The following is a 25,475-nucleotide window of genomic DNA, read 5'->3' on the forward strand; positions in this document are numbered from 1 at the left end:
GTCAGGATGCGTTGCAGGCGCCATACCACACAGTGATGCAGCTCGTCATGATGCTCTCGATGGTGCCTCTGTAGAAAGTGTACATGATGGGGGCCGGGCCTCTGGCTCTCCTCAGTTTGCGGAGGAAGTAGAGACGCTGTTGTGATTTCTTGGCCAGTGCTGTGGTGTTTTCAGTCCAGGAGAGGTCCTCTGTGATGTGCACACCCAGGAACTTGGTGCTGCTCACTCTCTCCACAGTCGCACCATTGATGGTCAGAGGAACGTGCTGAGTGTGTGCTCTCCTGAAGTCTACAACAATCTCCTTTGTCTTCTCCACGTTCAGAGAGAGATTGTTGTCACCGCACCACTTGGCCAGGCGACTCACCTCACTCCTGTAGTTTGTCTCATCTTTGTTGCTAATGAGACCCACCACAGTGGTGTCATCTGCAAACTTAATAAAGAGGTTGGAGTTGTGTGATGGTGTGCAGTCATGGGTCAGCAGAGTGAAGAGGAGGGGGCTCAGTACACATCCTTGGGGGGCCCCAGTGTTCAGTGTGATGGTGCTGGATGTGTTGCTGCCAACCCGTACTGCCTGAGGTCTTCCAGTCAGAAAGTCCAACAGCCAGTTGCACAGCGAAGTGTTGATCCCCAGCTGGATCAGTTTGTAAATTAGCTGTTGAGGGAACCGTCGGTTCTTGCAGTTGCATTTGCGTGTCGTCACAAAAACGTAACATTTGTACATATATTTAAGCACCGCAGTTTAAAAACAAGTGATTTTAAGCCATTCAAACACAAACAACAGTGGTAAATGCGTCTGCTGTTTCTGTGTCAGAGGAGCACGCAAGCCGTGCATTCGTTTCTCATTGAGCTTGTGTTCTGAGTCTTTTTGCCGCTTTATTGGCCTTAAATAACACATATGCCTCAAAAATCCTGTCTTGGCAAGTATCCTCATATAAACATGACCATTTAGGTCTTAGGAGAAAGTAAACAGCAGAAACATTGCACATAAAATAGCAAATCAGCGCTGCCTCTATTGTAACATAATATTTTGTTGATAAAGGTACAGTCATTCAACTTACAATTGTCTCTTTACAACAATGGTTACAGACATCCTGTGCGAATTGTACACTACTTTAACTCGAGTTGCTCATTCAGGGTTTATATTCATACATAACGTTACTGTATTGGAGCTGTGACTGTAAGCTGTTGTGTGAACAGAACAGACCCTGGATTATTCGTTTATATGTACTGTATAATATGATATGAAAAAATTGTATTTGTTCACATTAGTAAATGCATTATATAACATGAACAAACAATGAAAAATATAGAGTATATAAGCATTAATTAATTCTTGTTTATGTCACTACAGTAATTGATGGTAGTTCATGGTGCATTCACTAATGTTAAAAGTTTCAACTTTGATTAAAAAAATTATTAGTAAATGCTAAAATAAATAAATTATATGATATTGATATAAATGTGGTGATATTCATGTTTTCTTTTTATATAGTGAGTTATTTAGCGGTTTTGCCTTAATCTGAAATGCCCTGCAAACTACAGCTGCCTATATGCCACAGAAGACCTCAATATGGAATTTATGGCAAAAAAATCTCCCCTTAAAATGCTATTGGTCTCGCCTACATAAAGTGTTAGGTAAAGGAATATGACTTGGCCTGAAAAAACATTTCAGTCAGAAGAATTTTTTTCACTTTAATCCATGTCTATTATTTTTGGCATGCTATATATTTCAAAATCTGTGTAAATAATAGAAAGGTCGCTGATTAACAGTTGCAATTCAGTGTCGGGATGGTTTTAAAAAATGTTCTAAAGGTAGTAAAAAAGGTATTAAAAAGTAGTACATTTAACTTAAGGATTACTGTATATACCCTGAACAAAGACTTTACTTTCTCAGACAGCTTAAAAAATACCGGATCAGACATCAGCTCCTTGTTTTGTTCTATTCCGCAATCATTGAGTCCATCATTACATCATCAATAGCAGTATGGCATGGTATGGTAGTACAGACAGCCAAACAAAGAAAAAACTACAGTAGACTGTCAACAAGGCATCCAAGATCATAGGGAAACCGCTGCCTTCAGTCGATTCCCTCTATACATATCGGACTGTAAAGCGGGCAAAGAAAATCATCAATGACCCCTCACATCCAGCGAACCACCTTTTTCAGCTCCTTCCCTAAGGGAGGTGCTACAGGTCACTCTCTACCAAGACCAAACGCTTCACAAACAGCTTTTTCCCCATAGCCATCAGGACTCTGAACTAATCTCTTTAGTTTAGTTTTTCCTCTCATACAATATGCATGGTCATGTACCCACTGTATCTTGTATTGTTATATGTTGTGAAGGGTACTGTCTAATGTTGTTTGTAATGTATGATGATGTAGAGCTTAAACACACTGTACCGAAAACAAATTCCACCAGCATTGTCGTGTGGCTAAATAAACATAAATCTATCTAATCTATCTATTATTAAGTCTATTGCCCACTACACACTATTCACAAATTCATTGTCCAGTCGTTGTTTTGTTTACATTAGGGCTTTTCACACTGGAAAAAGTTAACCCTGGGTTATTCTAAACTCCGGGTTAACAAAATCCTGGGTTATCCGTTTCATATTTTACACGGTTCACACTTAACCTAGGTCAGGTGTCTCCAACCCTGCTACTAAACACATGTGAACTGTAATTATCAAGCAACCTTGAACACAGGGGCGTAGGCAGAAATTGTATTTTGGGCGGGCCGGGGCAAAAGTGAGTGGGCCAATAGTTTATCCTAGAATAAAATGACTTAAATAATAATTAAACCTAAGAGTAGAAAAAAGAATAGACAATCTGCAAAAACAGTGACATCTTTCCTTTGCAATTTTCGGCGAAGGCAATAATAAAACACTGTCTAAACATGTTCAACCAACACATAGCTCAATAAAGGCTGGACAAACCAGGCCAGGCAGTCTTATTTAGGCTAGTCAGTAGTGCAAAAACAGTTTACCTGAAATAAAGTAGGCTAAAAGTAACAGGAAATTGAAATAATGAAAACTCTCAGCAGAGCACGGTTTGAAATAAATAACAACACACTGCCTAATTTATATTAAATCAACCATATACAGTGCAATCCGCCTGGTGGAAATTAAGCTTTTGTGCCAAAAAATAGCAACTCGTTTAAATTAAACAATGTAACTTAACCTATAAGGCATACATCTATACACAACACACCACTTAGTTAAATCACTTCCCGAGCAAAAATTAAGGAAATTAGTTAAACAACAGGCTTACCTTTGTTGTTTTCTTTCTACAAAACAAGACGCAAACGCCTGGGTTTAATGTTGAAAACAGAAATGATCTCATTATACTCCAAAGAGTCACAGAGTTATTTTTCAAAAAACAAAAGGCACAGGTTTTTGAGACGAGTAGTACTCGTGGATTCAAATTGGGTTGTGCGTGGTTCATCAATTGCCGTTAGATCGGCGGGTCAACCTGTGTCAGTCTGACCGGGAGAGCGCCCTGGAACTGCCGCCAGGGAGCAAGCGGCAACCGGCACCACCGGCGCGCCTGACTAGCCGCCTTGTGGGTTGATGAGTATGAAGAACTGGGCTGGTAGGACTCGGCAGATGGAGGCAGTGGCGTATCGTCTTCCTCAACTCTTGCTTTTTAAAATAACACATTAAAGAAACTTTAGCCATTATTGTGGCAATTTTAATATTAGCTAAAAAAGCAGTTAGCAACGTTAGCTGGCTGGCTGCCAGAGCCCGTCGCTCCCCACAGAGTCTACCTGTCAGAACCCCTAGCAACCAATTACGTTCCGGAGGCTTACTACAACTTGCTTTAACAACTCCATTTTATTTAGAAAGCAAATTATACACACAACAATAAATCAGGATTATATTAATATATTTTCTTAAATACATTTGAATAATAAAAATAAACAAAAAATGTATTTTGATTAAACTTGCCTGGGCGGGCCAGGGAGTTATGTGGGCGGGCCAGTGCCGCCCTGGCCCATTACTGGCTACGCCCCTGCTTGAACACCTTGATGAGCTGCTTCAGCTGTGTTTCATTGGAGTCATAACATAACACCACTTCGTTTCACACTGCATGCGTTTGGCTCTGCAATGCAGGGTTAACCCCACAAAAGCAGGGCTAACTCTGCTTCCGAGCAGGTTTCATAACCCTGGGTTAATTTCAAGGATAACGCTGTTTCTAAATTACAAGTGTGAAAAGCTTAGGGTTAAAAGCGGGGTTTTAGAATGAAGATAACCCAGGGTTAAGCACAGTGTGAAAAGACCTATTGTGTTTGAAAAGTAAATTTAATTAAAAGTTGTACTAAATATGGTTTTGTCTTCTTTTCAGAGAATGACAAAACCAAAAGAAAAGCCTTGTCCTCACTGCCAATCGCAGAACAACGCCAGCTGCAAAACCTGCAAAAAATGTTTTGCTAATTTAAGCCTCAAAAAAAAATTTAAGGCAAAAGAAAAAAACATTGAAGAGAGCACATGGAGGTCCACCACCAAAAAACACCGTAATGGTGCTCGTGTGGTTGATTCTACCCGCATTGCTGTAAGTCTTGATTTGATAATGTAGTATTAGTATACTTATATAATATTAAATCATATTCTGTTTAGTGTATAGTGCATATCCAGTTATTTGTTTATTTATAATTCACAGGATAATATGAACATACAATTTATACTTGTTAATAAATAAATTGTAAACTGTTACTTCAAAATGTCCCCATGTGGTGTAAATCAAGTTTTTGTTGTTTATATGTCTTTGTGGTGTTTTTAATATGCTTTAAATTTGACAAACTATCAGAGACTTTTCAAATAACATTTTCAGTTTTCTTTAAAGTCTCATTCACACAGTTTGAAATCGCCTCGGTTTCCTACGTAACAAATGTAACCAACCACAATCACAGTTGAACGAGTGGATCAGTAGTTTGAGTCCTATATGTTATATAGGACTGGGCTATATATCAGATGAGATTGTAATGCGTATCTCATCAGTAAAGCCGGTTCCATGATTGGTAGTAAATCACCATTCATCTGCTTTCAGATGGAGCAGCATTTACTACACAGAGCCGTAGTTCACTGACAAGCTGGGCCATATCGCATGAATTATCGCAGGCGATACGTCCTCGATAATTAATGCGAAATTGCCCCGATTGTCAGAACTGGCTTTACTGATGAAACACGCATGAAAAACCATCCATATATATCGCCCAGTCCTAATCATAGTCCAGGCAAACATGCAGTTTTCGTATGCATTGTGTGAAACTGGACTTGCAGTAGCTAGCTGTTATGTGTCTGAAACTGCCAAATATAACATCTATTTACTTAACTATGATATTTATGCTATTATATTTCTGTGTCTGATCTACAGGTTAAGAAATTGGAGGTACTAGGCTACACAGTAAAAACAGAAGTGTTAATTTAGCTCCTAAAGAGTTGAATTTGACTCTGTTTCAGATAACATTTGGTCTCACTCGAAATCAGTGTAAAATGTACTCTTTGGTGAGTGTCAAGTTTTTAGAGTTAATTCTACTCAATATTGTGTAAAAAATGAAAATGAAATGTGTCAAAGTATTTAACACTGTAGTTTAATCACAATGTTAAGAGTAATATAATTACACAGTATAGAGTTAATTTATCTACAAATTTACTTAAAAAAAAATGACACTTTAAGTGTAATATTCACTTTCCATTTCTCTATAGTGTTTTTAAATATATATATATAAATAATAAGATCCAGTTTTAATGAATTATTAATAATGAATTGTTAATAGAACTATCAACTATACAAATAAAAACAAGCACAATAACACAAGATCACATAACTCACAATTGATTGTAAAGCATTTCAATGTCATTGAATTTACATTGCAAACATTGCCTTGTCTCTGACAGAAACATAAAACTCATAAAATGTTTACCAGAGGAAGCAATATGGCACGACAAGGAGAGTTGTGTCATTCCCTCCATATGACATTTGTATGTCAAAAGGCCTAGGGTAATGCAGGTTATCAACGTGAAAAAAAACAAAATCCTGCTTTGTTCTGATCACCTCATATGCATGGAAATGTTCTTGAAAAGTTACTGTACCTAAAGGCACTGTGAGTATCAACAGTTTTTCACACATTATCAGAACTGACTCAATCTGATAAAACACGGGCACCTCAGATTCAACTTTGCCACAGATAACCAACTTTGGGCGATAAATAAACCCATTATGTTTAGCCCAATTAACCTTCATAACCTGAATGCTACTGGGCACTTGCATTACCAAAGCAATTTCAGAACCTCCTTTTACCATATTTAAAGACACCATTTTTCCTGGACCAATGTCTAACCGACTAAAAGTTGTTGAACTTCGCCAACTATATGCCATATAATTCTGATGCTTTCTTGCCAGCGTTTTGGTAATATTTTTAAACGATTTTAGCTGTTTTTTGAAAAAATTATGCTTGCCTTCATACCTCATACACCAACTATGAAGAACAGGCCCAATTTTTTGGATGCAGCGGGGATAGTGGATAAGAAAATGGTGCTTTGGTAAAAGGTTTTTCTGAGGATACAACTTCTTAAACAGTGTGTGGTGATCCACAATTAAATGTTTTAAAAATACACATAAACCTTGAGATAACATGGGCGAGAATATAATGTTTATTATTTGAAGTAGTAAAAGAAGCAGGCCCCAGTGTTGGTCAGTAGAAGTAACCAAATCTCCAAAGATAAGAGGAACATTTCGAAGTAAGCACCAGGACTGAACTGCATTCAGTCCCAGATCATTAGATCCTTCACCTAAATTAACAGCTACAGGCCTGTTGTTTCTCTCCATGAAACCATAATCAAAACTTTGTATTCTTGAATTTATTTCTGCTGATGTAACATGTTTTTCCTTCAAATACAGAAATAATAACTTTAATTCATACTGGCCCACCCCTTCTAACACATCATGCATCACATCAACTGAGAAGTTCTCTGTTGTGTGAAAATACTCCAATGAATTTAATATGCATGACCTTTTCACACCAAAAACGTATGGAAGGCATGGATTACAAACCATTTCTTGACAGTGAGCAGTGTGTATATCTTTGGTGCGCAAAACTACTTTGGAAGAATCTTCAGAAAATTCTGTCTGAAAGTCCTCCTTTTCTGCTAAACAGAACCTACAACAGTACCTTGCACTGAAAGACTCCACCAGACCAAACAAACTATGTAAACCCAAATTATCACCCGTAACCTGCACTAAAGTGCCACGAACATAACCATTGTAAAATGGAATATCAATACCATCACTCTCTAATACTTTAATGTCTCGAACAATGGGAGCAAAAATTTAATTGGGGGCTACTATGGCGCCTGACTATGCCAATTTATATCTTGGCTTCTTGGAGGACAAATATGTTTTCAATAATAACCCTTTTTCTGATAATATTATCTTGTTTAAGAGGTACATTGATGATTGCTTTGTCATTTACAAAGGTTCTACAAGTGATTTTGAAACATTTGTTCTATACATGAATTGTTTAAGACCATCGATCAAATTCACTTATGAGGTTGGAACTACAAATGTTAGTTTTTTGGATACTTCCATATCAATTGTTGACAAACAAATAGTTTCCTCTCTTTATAGAAAAGACACAGCCAAGAATAGTCTTCTCCATGCTAACAGTGCTCATCCTACTCCTTTAAAACGTGGGTTACCCTATAGTCAATTTCTAAGACTTCATCGTATCTGCTCTAGGAGAGGATTTTGATGCTAAAGCCCAGAATTTATACGCTGATTTTAAATCACGTGGTTATCCCAATAAATGGCTTGATACTGCACTTGAGAAAGTTTGTAGTTTACAGGAACGGGAAGAAAGCAATTTGACTGTAAACAAAAGTAAGAAAAGCTATTCTTGTGTTTTTAAATCTACATTCAGTCCATTGAGTAATGATATCAGGAAGATTATTTATAGTCACTGGCACATTATTCAAAGTGATCCCCAGTTAATGAATCCATTTCATGATCTACCACTTTTTGTTTCTTCTAGGAGTTCTAGTCTGAGGGATAAGCTTGTTCATGCAGACACTCATGTCTCTTCTCCAACTACTCTAACTGATGCCCAGGGTAATTTTCCATGCTACAGATGTACTTCTTCCACGAAATATGTCAAATGCCAATCATTTATACATCCTCGTACACAAAAAAGATATAAGATCAAACAATTGATAACTTGCAAGAGTACATATGTGATTTATATCATTATTTGTCCATGTTCTCTGTTATATGTAGGCAAAACCACATGTGCTTTACGTACCAGAATGATTGAACATACCAGTGCAATTCGCAGATGTGATGATACATCTCCCATCTATCGTCATTTTAATCTTGCTAAACACTCTTTGTCTGATATGAAGTTCCTGGGCATCGAGAGGATTTTACCTCATAGAAGAGGTGGAGACAGAGACAAGAAACTGTTACAAAGGGAGGCCTTTTGGATTTTTGAACTTAAATCTTTATTTCCTGAGGGTATGAATGAAGAATTTGAACTTTCTTGTTTTCTGTGATTTATTTATTTTTTGCAACATTTTTTGTAACATTATTTCTGTATGGATGTTTATGTTAGATTTCTCTGTGTTCATTGATTGCCATTTGTCTTAATTGATAATTGTGATAATTGGACTCAGCTGATGGCCTCTAAGTGTCTGTCTTGTAAGAGGGTGCGTGTTTGTTGTACATTGAGCACTGAGGATAGCAAGCTGCTGAAACGTTTGCTCAGGTTTCGCTGTTTTTAAGTCACATTTTTGCACTATGCACTTTAATAAATAAATTTTGTACTTTCTAGACCTTTTGAGTCTTCCTGGATTCAGTGTGCGGTCAGCCATCTTTCTAACTCATTCTACATACCCTTTTTGGCTCTACGCACCTGAAGAGAAATATATAGTTAATTGCGAGCGCAACAATTTTTTCCTATAGCAAAAATTTCATTAAAACCATACCGTTTAACATCTTGAGTATGAAATAAGGCGCACAGGTGTATGTTAGCCAAGAGAGAATTCCATTTTGGAGAGAAGTTTCTTAAAGTAAAATAAACTCCACCCAATTTATGAATACCTCGCTTAGGACCCAGAGGGTTGGCGACCTCAAAGTCATCATAGAACATCTGGATCTGTATTGTCTGCTTCTCAGTTGAGAACAGGGGGTGACTTTTAAAAAAAGATCCATCACAAATATCTCTCAGTCTAGAGTCACTGGTAGCTGAGCTTTGCAACATTTCTGCAACATACTGACTTTTAAATATTGACTGCAGTGTAGATAAAATTGGAATATACATGAATTTATCTTGAACTACGACCTGATCATATGTTCCAGTCTTTTTATTTCGTCTTGTGTCAAATCTTGAACCAATCACACATTCAACTGGTTCTACCATTTCCCACTTGTCAGTCATAAATTTTGATCGCTTGTATTCCGAATTTAGAACTGTGAAAGGATTCTCTAACCCCTCAAAACACGCCTCAACTTTCTTGCACATTTCAGTTTCTCTTTCATTACTAAATACCTGCTTTATCACTGTCTCTTTAGCATGCTGATGGATATCTTGAACAATCTCTTCCATGGAAATCACTAAAGAATTTATTGAACTTTGACCAACACCTGCCGCCTTTAGATCAGAAATTACAGCTGAACAACTATTGACAATGTATGGCGAAGATAACTGTGACTCAGCCTCTAAATATTCAGGCGACTCTTCAACATGAGAAACATTACTTGTATTGATGGAACTTTGAGGATATGAAAGATCACATTCTACAGAATCAACTAAACTGCTTCCATGGCACTTATTAAGATGCTTTCTTAACCCAGAAAAACTACCAAAAGAACGTGAGCATCCTTCTTGACCACACTTCAGAAAAAGAGTCCTGCCTGTACACAGCCCATGAACGTGAGCATCCTTCTTGACCACACTTCAGAAAAAGAGTCCTGCCTGTACATAGCCCAAGAACGTGAGCATCCTTCTTGACCACACTTCAGAAAAAGAGTCCTGCCTGTACACAGCCCATGAATTACCTTAAAGTGCTTAACAAGGTTGTTTGAACTTCCCTGGTCACTTTTGCAAAGAAAACACTTCATAGTTTTATCTTAACTAACGCACCATTCTTGCCCGCAACTCGGCAACTCTAGGAGTCTCCTTTGTTTCCCCCATGTCGATGTTATAGATGGTTGTTTGCACAAAAGTGAAAAAGCTGCTCAGGGAAGAACTGTATGACGTACCAAAGACGTAATGGGCTTTAAAGAGTTCATCAAAAGCTCCAACTGAACCTGTTGCCTTGCATGGAAGTGCATGCTTGTCAACCACAATGAAGTAGGAGTGAATGGTGCTCTGTGTGGATCCCTGGGCGAGAAGGTAGGGCTGACTGCTTTGGGTGATGTTGTCTAGATGCTGCTGAACACTGGTTCCAACCTACAACAAAACACATTCAACAGAATTGTTTTGGTGACTAACTTCTGACAATAGATCAGATCACCTACAAACTCTGCACTAGATTGAGATGATGGAAGATATATTTTAAACAAGATCAGATCACCTACAAACTCTGCACTAGATTGAGATGATGGAAGATATATTTTAAACAACTTTTAAAGAATTAGTTCACTTTGAAAAATGTTTTTGCTGATAATTTACTCACCCCAGTGTCATCCAAGATTCATGTCGTAAATAATTTTTTTTTTAGGATAAAGTTCCAGGATTTTTCTCCATATAATTAACTTTCATGGTGACCAACGGTTTGAGGATTCAAAAGAAGGGTCAAAATGTTGTCTTAATGTAGCTTCAAAGACTCGACAATCCCCGCAGAGAAATAAGGGTCTTATATAGAAAAACTATCATCTTGAGATTCTACAACTGGGCTATTCAAATCTTATCCTGGAGGGCCGGAGCACTACAGAGTTTAGGTCCAACCCTAATCAAACTTACCCACCTGTGATTGTCTAGTGATCATGAGGACCTTGATTAGCTTGCTCATGTGTGTTTGATCAGGGTTGGAGCTAAACTCTGCAGTGCTCTGGCCCTCCAGGGTAAGATTTGAATAGCCCTGTTCTACAACATGTGCAATTGTGTGTGTGGTTTTTTTTAAATGACCAATCGTTTTGTTAGATAAGAACCTTATTTCTCTGCTGGGAGACTTATCGAGACTTTGAAGCTATATTGAGACAGACTTTAAACCCTCAAACCGTTGGTCACCATTGAAGTCCAGGAGAAAAATCCTGGAATGTTTTCCTCAAAAACAATAATTTATTTTCAACTGAAGAAAGAAAGACATGGATCTCTTGGATGACATTGGGGTTAGTAAATAATCAGCAAAAAAAATAAAAGTGAAATAACCCTTTAAGCATACCTTTTGAAATCTCATGAGCTGATCTACAGCTTGATACGCAGAAAGCTTTCCCGGCCTCTTTCTACCTTGTGCAGACGGTGGTAGCAGATGTAGCAGCAGCAAGATGGCAGACATGTCACTGTCCCAGCTTACAAATAAGTAAATAAAAACCTAGTTAACATAATGCCATAGCATAGCACTCGACTTGCACCATTAAGAAAATGTACACTACATACCTACATAACCCACAATAACAAGTAAAACAGATCCTTTCATACTATTCTCAACTTCAGCAGCTGACTCAGCATTGCGCATCAAATCCAACAGTTCTGTGGTGGGTACAAGTCCATGGCTTTCCTTTATTACTTTTGCTTTAAAAGTGGTTGGCCACTTCTCCAAGAATTTGTTGGCCGTGGCCTCACCAAATAGAAATCTGAAATCTTGTTCTATCTGCAATGTAATACAAAGAAGTGATGAGTGATACCTACTGTAACTACATTGGATATTTTGGTGATGCGGTGAATTAAGATGTCATACCAGTCCTGGTGTGTCCAGAAATCGTGGGAAGACCAATTCAATTCAATTTTATTTATATAGCGCTTTTCACAATTGGTGATTGTTTCAAAGCAGCTTTACATTAATAGAAGCAGTGGAAAGCACAGAGAAACGACAGATAGCACAACATAATACACGATAGCACAAGCAGCTAAATTTGCTGCGGCTATGAATCAACATTATAAGCGTGCGTATTGCTAATGTAACGTAAAGAAGAGGGTGCTAAGTTAAGCCCAAGAAGGCTGCCTCCCCGGGTTGAAAAACCCCCTAGGAGAAAAAAACCCCAGGCTCAGCCGGGGAAGTAAAAAAAAGTCCTAGGAGGGAAAAACCCTTGGGATATATATTTATATATACATTGAAACAATTAAGGAGATTAGGCGGAGGTTAAGCGGGTTCTGCCGGTGGTCGTTGGTCATGCATCAGCTGGGCATCACGTTGAAGGTCTGCCGGTGGGTCAGAGGTGTGCCGACTTTCACATTTACTGGAACTGGGTGTGTTTGTCTCATTGTCCTCGGAGACAAGGACGAGACATGAAGAAAGAAAAACAAAACCCAATTAGCTTAGGGGCCATTCATATGTTTACACATGTACATATACACAAACATATATATATATATATATATATATATATATATACACACACACATGTACATATACGTATTGAAGATACAACGTCATCCCAGTGACAGACTCTGCACAGTTTAGTTTAGGGAGAACGAGAAAAATGCACGGGACGGCGAATGTTTTTGGAAATGGATGCAGTAACACCCTTTTAAGGACTGAAGTCCCGCCCCCGACTAGTGGGCTTAACACCACAAATCTATACCCACCGAGCTTTATTGAAATCCGGACGAGCAAGGGAGTAAAGGGGAGACGGGGACGTGACTGCGCCAGCCATCTCCCTGATGCCTGTCTGCGCTTCACAGTACTCCCCTACTCGACTCAGAAACCTCAGGAGGGCCGAGCAAGTGATGACATAATGCCATACATAACTTTCAAATCACTCCTCTGCGCTTGGCAATTAATGGCCCGATTCTGAGTTTTATTGGTCTAGTTTTGAAGTTTTGGCCTTGTATTGTGGTTTGTATGTGCACAGAGTAGCGTTTCTTTTCCTTATATGTAGCCTTTTCTATTTTATACGTGACATTTGTTTTTGAAAGTTTATGCCCGGCTCATGGTTTGCTGCACATATGTAAACGAGTAAGGAGAGATTAAAACTTTTTCTTAAGAATATTAATAGCAATTCTGAGTTTTATTGGTCTAGTTTTGAAGTTTTGGCCTTGTATTGTGGTTTGTATGTGCACAGAGTAGCGTTTCTTTTCCTTATATGTAGCCTTTTCTATTTTATACGTGACATTTGTTTTTGAAAGTTTATGCCCGGCTCATGGTTTGCTGCACATATGTAAACGAGTAAGGAGAGATTAAAACTTTTTCTTAAGAATATTAATAGCATTTACCATGCTTTGAAGTGTTGACGAAAATGAGGATTTAGTTTATTTATTTATTAGGTTGTACAAGCTATCTATTGTGAGATGAGTGATCACCTACAAAGAAGACATCTGATGATTTGGCTTCATCGTTGACCATTGCTTGCCGATATATGAAGGTCATTTTCATCTTCTCACGGACAGTCTTTTCATCAGCAGAGTGTCTCAAAACAGCAATAGCTGCTTCCACATCCTCATCAAATGGCTCTCTGTCAACGTTGAAAGGCTGACGAACACGACCTGGCCCACCAACTTAAGACAAAATAAAATGTTAAAAACAAATTTCTGTAAAATTCACAGGTCACCAATATAATCACATGTCACTGATCAGTTAACATACTTTTAGGAGATTTGCTGACTGAGGCACCTCTTTCCTCTGCTGTTTTTCTTTGTATGGTCTTCAATCGCCATGCAAGGTATCCTGAACCACTCTCTGGATCGTAGTAATGTTCCTAATGATAAATAAATTATAAAGGAGTACTATTAACATTGAATATGTGCATAATGTTGCAATAACCCATTTACTTGCATATCCATGTTGTGAGTATGGGTCTTCTAGATAGGGAAACAAAGCTACTATCCCCTGTGCATACATCACTCTGACACTTTTGGGGGGGGATGTCCTAGCATAAGAATTCAAAGTTAACATCACACTCAAATGACATTGCACAACACAATTTACATAATTAATATTTGTAAAATAATAACTAGAGATCGACCGATACTCTTTTTTTTACCGATATGCTGATCCGATTTTTATTTACTGTTATACTTCTGTTTTTGACATAATTACTACAACACTACTGAACTGAACAAACCCTTATAAGAATAATAATCATCCCAATCAGTCCCTCTTTGCATACAAAGTCATAAATAGAGGGGCCTGAAAGAGTGAAGAATAATATTAATTTAATGAATAATGTAGAAACTATATCCCCAATACATGGACCATTCCAAACACCCCTATCATTTCGTCAGTAATGGGGTTGCCAGGTAACGGAGCGGGAGAGAGAACAGTATAGCGGAGTTGGCTTCATGTTGTACATAGTTTATAGAGTAAAACAGCTGGATTAAGTGCCTTTTTTGGGATATAATATCAGCAACCTGTAGCCTTAAGCAATCCAAATAGTTAGCAAAGAGATTTTACAAGTAATATCACTGACTGTAATACTACATTCAGGAAAGTAACAAACAAAACGGCTTATATATCATTGAATTTCTTAACTGGTAACGTTATTTGATGTCAGAATAATTCATATTTTGTTGTTATAGCTTATGAAATGGCTGTTGACAGCGCTGTTTATCTATGCATTTACTGTATCACGCATTAACTGTATTAAACTGTGACCGCTTGCGGAGGTAATAAATAATTAATTTGGTGCACAGGAACAATCCTTCCTTAAACCCTCATTTACAAAGACGTGAAACCCACCGAGCGGTCGGGGTGCCCACTAACATGCCCACACAAAAATCGCTGCAAAAGATGCATTCCAACAGGTTGTATCATAGTTTTTGCCAACTCCATTGACTTGTATTAGATGTGCTGTGAGGTACGGTATTACTCCACACCGGGAACCTTGTTTGTATTCTTGCAATTGGCAAAGGCGGATTATCGCCCCCAACTTTGCTGGAGTGTCTATTATTCAAGCTCTCAGCGGAAGAATATACGGGTGTGAGGCGTTTGGGAAAATAGGTCCACAAGTTAACAACGAACGCTAAAACACTTGTTGGAAAGCAACATTTGCAGCGATTTTTGTGTGAGCATATCAGTGAACACCCTTGACCACTCTGTGAGTTTCACGTCTTTGTAAACGAAAGTCTAATGTATTTTAGGAAGGACTGTTTCAGTGCACCTATACAGCCATTATAGAGGTGGGAGATGAAACCGCAAACACCTGAAAATTCTCGGGGCAGCCGCATATGTCGAAATTTCAGTCAAAATCGTTCTATTTCATCATAAACAAATCTGAAAACAGGGCTTTAAGTGTAAAATACCCAACTTGTCCTTTAATGCTTACCCATGTGTTTCTGTCATCTCAGCAGCAAGTATGTTTATCATCTGCCTTCTGGTGGCATCGGTCAGGGATTTGGTTTTACCATACTCTTGCTTAATGCGTTCACCACCAGGCTTTGTTGTTAAGATTTTTTCAATCAACTAAAGGTGAAATAAAATGTGCTTTCTGTTATTGTAAAACCATATGTAATAATTATGGAAAAACTGTTATCTTAAAGAACACTTCCATGGGGAAACAACATTCAGATTGGACTTAACAATTTAAGCAACTTGGACTTAACAGTTCCCACCACTTACCGCTTTTGCCTCATAGTTTATGTGGCATGGCCTTTTAGGCTGGCTTCCTTCAGTAGCGACGGCTTCTTCAACAGGGTCACACATTGTGAAATTCAAGATGATAGTGTCATCAGATGCACCTGAGCATGATGGTGACTGAGAGGCACCTGTTCATGAAATTGGTACAAAATATAAAACATATTACAAGAAAAAGTTACCAGTATTTTAAGACAATAAATATTCTTATTCCAGCCTTTAAACTATAACTAATTTGTGAATTGTCTGAATGAATACCAAGTCCTCCATTGCCCAGCATGATTCTCAGATTTCCAGGTGACTCCTGTACTATTTCTTCAAAAACCTCTGTGTCAACTTCTGTGTCTGACTGGTCATACACTTTAATGTCTGGCTGCCTGCTTTCTGGTATGCTGAATTTTAGACAAGCTGTTTAAAAAAAATGTATAAAAAACCATGCATTCCCTTCTCACAAGAATCAAGGTTCATATTTAAGTCTACCTCACCCTGCTGGAAAAAACAGCTAATACCAGCTTAAGCTGGTTTAAGCTGGTCCAAGCTGGTCATTAGCTGGTCCAAGCTGGTCATCAGCTGGTCCAAGCTGGACATTAGCTGGTCCAAGCTGGTCATTAGCTGGTCCACTAGCTCAGCCAAGCTGGTCCACCAGCTCGAACAGGTCCCCACCAGCTCAGCAAGCTGGTCCACCAGCTCGACCAGGTCCCCACCAGCTCAGCAAGCTGGTCCACCAGCTCGACCAGGTCCCCACCAGCTAAGCAAGCTGGTCCACCAGCTCGACCTGGCCTCACCAGCTCAGCAAGCTGGCCCACCAGCTCGACCTGGTCCCCACCAGCTTGACCAGGTCCCCGCCAGCACACCCAAGCTGGTCCATGTCCCCACCATATATAATATATGTATATATAGCCATAGGTCAAAACATAAAACATGCAGAATAAACAGGCAACTTTTAATATGTTACAATACAGTAAAATACAGTATAATAATATAGATAACACAAGCCTTCATGCTAGTTCATATTTAAGCAGAACGTTCTAAATGTTATACATGTGTAAGAACAGAATTACCTTTGTTTGTGTGCATCGTCACACTTTTTTATAATAAACAAACTCACAAGTTATACATCTATCAAAGCAAAATACCATATTACACCCTTTAATAGTTTTAAACATGTAAGATCAGAAAACAATATCATATTTGTGTAATACCCTTACACTCCTCTATAGTTAAAGAAACAGTATGTAAGAAATTTATATCAATTTTTCATAAAATGGCCCTGATATGTCACTAGACATTAAGAAATCATTTTCATTTCAAATACTTATATCACTGACAACAGTGGTATGGCCAGGATATTGTCATTTAAAAAGTGGAGTTGCAGCCGTCAACTGATGTTTATGTTGTCATTTTGTGTATTGGCCACCAGTTGTGTGATTGCAGTACCAGTTTTAGCCACACGTTTTGTGATTGCAATACCAGTTTTGGCCACAGTCCTACATACTGTTCCTTTAAGGATTGTCTTAAAACTGACATTTTCAATTAAATTAAATATCCCTTTCAATTATGTTTGGAAACATGCAGATGTAGCTTTCATTTGTGAAGTTTATGTGCAAGCATTTTTTTTTACTATTTCAGTTGGCAGAATTGCTTGTGTGTGACTGCAATCAGAGGAGCACACCAAAATGTGGGGAAGAAAAACCCTTGATCTCCCATTCTGCAAAAGGGGCACATCAACAGGACAGATTTCCTTTAACAACACTGCATTTCTCTGAATCATCAGTACACAAAGTTAAGATCTTGCTCACAATGCCAAATGTTCAATTTTTCAGGCACACCAGTGTCATTTGACCTGGCTGGTCGTAAGTAATCAATTGAGTGAATGACTTGAGAGTTGACAATGAGGCGGCTATAGATGTTACACTCTACACCAGTAGATACATTTGGAATAATTTGCCACAAAGCATTCTCCTCCTCAGGACTGAGTGAAGCAATTACAACAGATCCAAGTAAGCAAGTATCACCAACTGTATGAGAATACCTTAGTCTGTCCATTTCTGTCAAATCTCTGCAAAACTGGCTTGTGCTCTCACTGATTGTTTCTGTGCTGGCTAATATTGGAAGAGTTTTACTCATAGTAAACTTGTTAACAATTTGCAGTGGTGCTCCCTTTGCACTTTTAACAAGTTTTACAAGCTTCCCATTTCCATTTTCAAAGTTAAAGGCTGAGTGTGCCCACAGAGGTCCCCAATTTTTTACACTTACTGACAAATGATTTAGTAAGTGGACATTAAATGCCATAGCCTTTTCTCCGTACAACATCTGGAAGCGAAAAACAAACTCAAGTAGTAGTAGGTCGGCTGCATTGACATCCTCTGTAGAAATGCTGTCACCCAAAAGTATGTAAACAGCTTGTACTAGTAGCGAAAAATGGCAAAGATATTTTGATGGCAGAACATTTTTCAAGCAAGGTATTGCATAAAAAAGAAGCCAAGCTCTCCACTCAGCAGCTTTCCAATACTTTCTTTCACTGAGATCCCTTGGAAGTCTGGAAATATATTGAGGGGGCTTTATTTTAGACAACCGTGCAGTCACTACACGCTGATTGTCTGGGGAGCCAATGTAAAATTCACTGCCATATTCTTCCAGCCACATTTTTGACAGTTGTTTAGTCACACCAAGTAGAACACAATGCATATAATCTGGCACAAATCCAGAAACCACATCAAAATAAGGTAAATTGACTAAAGGTGATAGGCCTTTAACCCCTCGGACAGATTGTCCACCTCTAACAGCCTCCTCCATGTCATGGATCATTTCTGCTGCATTTCTGTCAGCATGTTGCTCTTCACTTACAGGGTATCTGATTGCTCCAGAAATGTATGCTCCTGGATGGTAACAAAACCCACAACCATGATACCCATTAAACTGGGTGGTGTTTTGCATCAGAGGTCTAGCAACAGAATCAACACAACAACACATCCCTACAATCCTACTTTTCATCCACGATTTTGCGACCTTGTTCCACCACATTACACCATCAGTGACCAGTTTCTTGGCTTGCTCAACAAATTTGTGTAGGAAAATATCCATCCTTGGCTCTCCTTTCCCGTGCCACAGACCAGCAAGTATCATGTGTTTTCTACGATCAACGGGGGGGATTTCGTTTATAGCCAGTTGTATTGGCCAAATTGATGTGCCTGAGGCTTTGTATAAGGGACTTCCATCAGAATTAAACACATATGAAAGGTTATCATTTCTTTCCAGAATCCCACCTGGGCGTGACAGCTCTCTGTACATGTCCCCATCGTAATTGTCTTTTAGTACATTCTCCGATGTTGCTCTTGTAAATCTGAAATTGAGTGAATCTTTAAATTTCTCATTTTCAAGTAGTGACTGAACCTGTGAGTCAACTGGTAAAGTTACAAAGTAACTTGGACTCTTTAGATGTTGGGTACGGTTTGATCTTTGACAGTTTGAACAAACAAAGTGTTTCCTCTGACTGTCTTTTTTGTGACTGCCTAGATAAGACTGACAGAATTAACAGAGGAAATGAAGCTCTGTTTTTTTACTGAAATGTTTGAATATCTTACTAAGCATATGATTACTGGCTGGTAGCACAGTGTTGGAGAAAACAAAGTTGATCAGATTCAACAGGTCAAGCAGTGCTGTAAATGCTAAATTGTGCTTTAGTATGAATGTTATGAGTAGCAGTAGGAGTTCAGCCTTTGTCAGTGTAAGAAATCTGCATATTGGAACATTTAGGTCTACATCAAATTTTGGACCAGTATCATCTGCACATGGCTGTCTTTCTTCATCTTCATCATCATGTTCTCCATAATCACTGTCTATCTCAGTTTCATCCACTTCACTACATACACCATCACTTTCTGTTTCACTGTCTCCCTCATGCCCTTCAATATCTTTTACACTATTTCCTTGGTCTAGTTCCATTCTTTCTACATTACTGTTTGTCTCACCTTCTTTTTCACTAAGTTCTTCAGTAACATTAACTAGGTTTCCTTACTGTACATCACCCATATAACATATGCCATTTGTCTCACTTTCTTCACAGTTTCTTACACTGCCATACAGCACGTTTCTTTCCTTTAGTTCAGGATGCTGATTGAAAAGGTCAGTATCTGAGGGCTCAAGTGTGTTGCTGGGACTCTCTGATGGCTCAGGTGCATTGTTGTGACTGTCTGATGGCTCAGGTGCATTGTTGTGACTGTCTGATGGCCCAGGTGCATTGTTGTGACTGTCTGATGGCTCAGGTGCATTGTTGTGACTGTCTGATGGCTCAGGTGCATTGTTGTGACTGTCTGATGGCCCAGGTGCATTGTTATGACTGTCTGATGGCCCAGGTGTGTTGCTGTGAGTGTAGGGATGATTTGATCTAAATCTGGTTGTCCTTGGCAAGAGGTAATTGGCATTTGGCTCCAGGTACCGTTTATAACTCTTCATTTTCTTCATTCTTCCTTTCTTCAAAACAAAAATTTATTCTCCATAATCACTGTCTATCTCAGTTTCATCCACTTCACTACATACACCATCACTTTCTGTTTCACTGTCTCCCTCATGCCCTTCAATATCTTTTACACTATTTCCTTGGTCTAGTTCCATTCTTTCTACATTCCTGTTTGTCTCACCTTCTTTTTCACTAAGTTCTTCAGTAACATTAACCAGGTTTCCTTCCTGTACATCACCCAGGTTTCCTACCTGTACATCACCCATATAACATATGCCATTTGTCTCACTTTCTTCACAGTTTCTTACACTGCCATATAGCACGTTTCTTTCCTCTAGTTCAGGATGTTGATTGAAAAGGTCAGTATCTGAGGGCTCAAGTGTGTTGCTGGGACTCTCTGATGGCTCAGGTGCATTGTTGTGACTGTCTGATGGCTCAGGTGCATTGTTGTGACTGTCTCATGGCCCAGGTGCATTGTTGTGACTGTCTGATGGCTCAGGTGCATTGTTGTGACTGTCTGATGGCTCAGGTGCATTGTTGTGACTGTCTGATGGCCCAGGTGCATTGTTGTGACTGTCTGATGGCTCAGGTGCATTGTTGTGACTGTCTGATGGCTCAGGTGCATTGTTGTGACTGTCTGATGGCCCAGGTGCATTGTTATGACTGTCTGATGGCCCAGGTGCATTGTTGTGACTGTCTGATGGCTCAGGTGCATTGTTGTGACTGTCTGATGGCTCAGGTGCATTGTTGTGACTGTCTGATGGCTCAGGTGCATTGTTGTGACTGTCTGATGGCTCAGGTGCATTGTTGTGACTGTCTGATGGCTCAGGTGCATTGTTGTGACTGTCTGATGGCTCAGGTGCATTGTTGTGACTGTCTGATGGCTCAGGTGCATTGTTGTGACTGTCTCATGGCCCAGGTGCATTGTTGTGACTGTCTGATGGCTCAGGTGCATTGTTGTGACTGTCTGATGGCCCAGGTGCATTGTTGTGACTGTCTGATGGCCCAGGTGCATTGTTGTGACTGTCTGATGGCCCAGGTGCATTGTTGTGACTGTCTGATGGCCCAGGTGCATTGTTGTGACTGTCTGATGGCTCAGGTGCATTGTTGTGACTGTCTGATGGCTCAGGTGCATTGTTGTGACTGTCTGATGGCTCAGGTGCATTGTTGTGACTGTCTGATGGCCCAGGTGCATTGTTGTGACTGTCTGATGGCTCAGGTGCATTGTTGTGACTGTCTGATGGCCCAGGTGCATTGTTGTGACTGTCTGATGGCCCAGGTGCATTGTTGTGACTGTCTGATGGCCCAGGTGCATTGTTGTGACTGTCTGATGGCTCAGGTGCATTGTTGTGACTGTCTGATGGCTCAGGTGCATTGTTGTGACTGTCTGATGGCTCAGGTGCATTGTTGTGACTGTCTGATGGCCCAGGTGCATTGTTGTGACTGTCTGATGGCTCAGGTGCATTGTTGTGACTGTCTGATGGCTCAGGTGCATTGTTGTGACTGTCTGATGGCTCAGGTGCATTGTTGTGACTGTCTGATGGCTCAGGTGCATTGTTGTGACTGTCTGATGGCAAATCCAGGTGCATTGTTGTGACTGTCTGATAGCCCCAGGTGCATTGTTGTGACTGTCTGATGGCCCAGGTGCATTGTTGTGACTGTCTGATGGCTCAGGTGCATTGTTGTGACTGTCTGATGGCTCAGGTGCATTGTTGTGACTGTCTGATGGCCCAGGTGTGTTGCTGTGAGTGTAGGGATGATTTGATCTGAATCTGGTTGTCCTTGGCAAGAGGTAATTGGCATTTGGCTCCAGGTACCGTTTATAACTCTTCATTTTCTTCATTCTTCCTTTCTTCAAAACAAAAACAATGTGAAATTGTTTTGGATCAATGAACACTGGCCTATACCCTGCAAGCAAGCCTTCAATGGCCATATGGCCATAGCCTTAGGGCCCCCAGCAGGTTTGGTCATTGGCAAAACGTTGGCCCCTTAGCGCTGGCCCTGCACGGGCAGCCCTCAGTTAGCCCACAGGAAGCCCTCACACAGCAAAATCTACAGAGTTAAATAAACACTGATGGATGTATATATTGTCCCAATCTTACAGAGTGTTAAGAAGTAACACCGAAGCAGAATTAAAAGCTCTGTTATCCTCTTTCTCGCCATCTCTGTTTCAGACCTAAATTGCATTTTACATCTTACTTGTAGAGTCATTTTCTTAACTTAAGTTTAGATGTTGGCTGTTTCATGCGAAATCACCATTATTGTGATCAGTGTTTGTTTTGGTTAAACTTGACTCTTGACTCCTACTGTTCAGTTTTTTAAAAAATGCTATTACTTTGTCTGTATAAGACATGTTTGTTATGACCAAGAAAAGACAACAATGCAATTCTTTGGTGATGGTTACTACATAAAGCCTAAACATCATCATCCAGAAAATGTATTTATAAATGGTATGCTTATCTAAAGTATCCTTTTCTGTTAGTAATGTGATACTATAAGATCCAGCACTCTCATGTCAGTTTGCCATTCTAAAGAATTTTGATACACTGGCACTTAAAAATTAAGCACTGTAAAATGTAGACACACAAACATCATGAATGTATGAATCGCAACAATGGTGACAATAAAATGAAGTCTTTATGCTGCAATGCATGCCGGGTATCAACAAATTACAAATCTCATCCAGGACTCCCAAAATGCACAACGGCATGAGTAATTAATGACAATTTTTACTATTTTCTTTGTCACCATTTTTGAGATTCATAATCTGATTCTTCATTATATTTTATTATTAACAAAAAAATATTTCAGATGAGCGAGCAAAAACTAAATTAATAAATCTTTTCTAAAAGTTTTATTTATGATGATTGATATTATGTACAAACCACCACAATCGAAAGTGTTGTACTATTGTCTTTTCTTTGCCATAACAAAATGTTTTAAACACAGAAAGTTATAGCAGTCAAAAAACGAAGTCGGTAAAAGTCAAGAGTCAAGTTCAACCAAAACAAACACTGATCACAATGATAGTGACTTTAAGTCAAACAGTCAACATCTAAACCTAAGTTAAGAAAATGAGTGTAAGTAAGATGTAAAATGCAATTTTAGGTTTCAGACAGAGCTTTTAATTCTGCTTCAGTGTTACTTTTTACACTTTGTAAGATTGGGACAATATATAGCCTACATCCAGCAGTGTTCATTTAACTCTGGGGATTTTGCTGTGTGATGGCTTCCTGTGCAGGGCAAGCGCTAAAGGGCCAATCAGCAAAACCTGTTGGAGGCCCTAAGGTTAGCCCATAAAGGGCCTCTCTCTCTCTCTCTCTGTTGAACGTTTACTCACCACTATTCTCCCTTTATGTTCTACTATGCGTTAATCATAGCCTGTGTGGACCTGTGTCCTGTGTAAAAAGAAAGTTTTAAAACACATATAAGAAAAAAATTATGTTTAGAAATATATTGGTGTAAAATGTGCAGAGACAGCTTTATCTTCATTTTTTACCATTCTCCCTTTGTAGAAGCTGCATGCTGCTTCCTCAAGGAAAAACTCTTCAGTCTTACGCTAGTAGACTAAAATGTTATATAAAATATTTAATTTATATACTATTAAAAGAAGCAAATAGGAAAATATAAGAGAAAGTTTTGGGATATTACATTTCGAAGGAACATTGTAACGTCTCGAATCCACACAGCATACAGATGTGATGCGCAGACGTGTAAGTATCGCGAGAGAGATTCAAAACCTGTTGTTTCCGGTTGGTCTCGCGATACTTTAATCACAACCCCTGTGCCGCACGCGCCTCAGCACAGGTGTTTAAATATAACGTTATTCATTTTAATAACAGAAATGTCGACAACAGCAGTATACATTTGATAAAGTGTTAGACAAGATATCGCGTAAAAGTCATTGAGGCCAGGTTAACGTTAATTGACATTAATATAAAGTTAGAAGTTAACGTTACTTAGCAACTGCAGTTTGTTATAAAGGTGCTAACATTATTTACTTAACTTAGACTATTTAACAACGTTTGAGACGGTCTGACGTTTACTCCAAAAACAATAGGAAATTATCGCAAAAAATGCATTTGTACTGGCTTTTAAGCAGGGTTTGACTAAATTACCCCCTCAGGTAAGTTAATGTAACGTTAATGTTCACATTTACTGTACTTACGACTTACAGTATATTACAAGGTAATGCAATTTTTATCAGGATGTTCCCTAGATTCGAACCCTTGACCATTTACCCTGCTAACACAATGCTCTCCCGCTGAGCATTCAGGAGCACGTCACCTCATACTAAAACATTGCTTCATGTGAAAACAATACATTAAATAAGTAAAAGGGCCACCTAATATACTGTAAAAAAGCCTGTTGTAATAGAAAAATACCTAAATCTTTCCTTGATAATCATCTTTTTTTAGACACTGAAGAAGAAATTGAAAACGTGTTGGCAAGGGGAAAAAGGGTTTGAGTGCCAAAGCTGCTGGATAAAGATCCACCGGAGAACCAATCATCAGAGAGAAAGGAAGCTTAAGATAAAGCTGTAGGTAAAATTAAAACATACTGCAGAATGAACTCTATTTATCTGACTTTGCTTATTATTTGCTTTTTTTCAGTCAGCCCAGAAGGCAAGCATTGAGGAAGGGAGACAGGCATTTTTGATGAATATTTTTAAGAAGAGACAAGCCTTGAAAAGGAACCAACCCATATATCCTACTCATTCGACACCAAAAAGACGAAAATGTAATGTGGATGATGAAATATCAAGTGAGAGTGATGATGAACTAATTCCACAGTCAAAATTTAAGGAACTTGAGATGAAATATCAAAAAGACGTGGGGCGCATGCGCAAGTGCTGACCCAGACGCTGGCGTGTTCGTGTCTGTATGTTTGTAGTTTTAAACTCTGTTTTTGATGTTGTTTTACTCATAAATTTAAAATACATAGCTCCAAAATGTTTAATCGATATGGATTTGGATCTGGAGCTTGAAATATGCTGCCGATAGTGCGTTTGCACCCGAAGCCGACACGGAGTTGGGAAGTCTGAGAAACAGCGAGCTGATTATCTACAGCCGGGAGGATTTATTGAGTCTTCGCTATAATGCGAGAGTCCCGCCGAAACCTCCTTGTAATATTCCTCATGAAATCATATATGCTCCACAAACAATCTGCAAGAGAAGGAAAAGGCGAAGGAGAGGTACCAGAGGGGGAATTAGAAATAGACTGAAACGACGCGGCAGCCGGTTTCCCCTGCCCACAATAACTCTAACGAATGCTCGATCACTTAAGAACA

The 25,475-nt window shown here is 39.1% G+C and overlaps 1 protein-coding gene across 1 annotated transcript in view; it reads right to left on the minus strand.

Annotated features, from left to right (window-relative positions):
* Positions 1-13,431: 13,431 nt before the first annotated feature.
* Positions 13,432-25,475, minus strand: part of LOC129425983 (uncharacterized) — a 39,978-nt gene continuing 27,934 nt past the window's right edge. Inside the window, exons 2-7 of the mRNA XM_073863605.1 lie at positions 15,985-16,134; positions 15,712-15,857; positions 15,419-15,555; positions 13,930-14,023; positions 13,741-13,852; positions 13,432-13,652 (exon numbers count right to left, since the gene is read on the minus strand). Coding sequence (XP_073719706.1) covers positions 13,432-13,652; positions 13,741-13,852; positions 13,930-14,023; positions 15,419-15,555; positions 15,712-15,857; positions 15,985-16,134 — 860 coding nt within the window. The remainder of the gene's footprint in view (positions 13,653-13,740; positions 13,853-13,929; positions 14,024-15,418; positions 15,556-15,711; positions 15,858-15,984; positions 16,135-25,475) is intronic.

The sequence above is a fragment of the Misgurnus anguillicaudatus genome, chromosome 25 (genome assembly GCF_027580225.2).
Source record: "Misgurnus anguillicaudatus chromosome 25, ASM2758022v2, whole genome shotgun sequence".
Classification (NCBI taxonomy): Eukaryota; Metazoa; Chordata; class Actinopteri; order Cypriniformes; family Cobitidae; genus Misgurnus; species Misgurnus anguillicaudatus.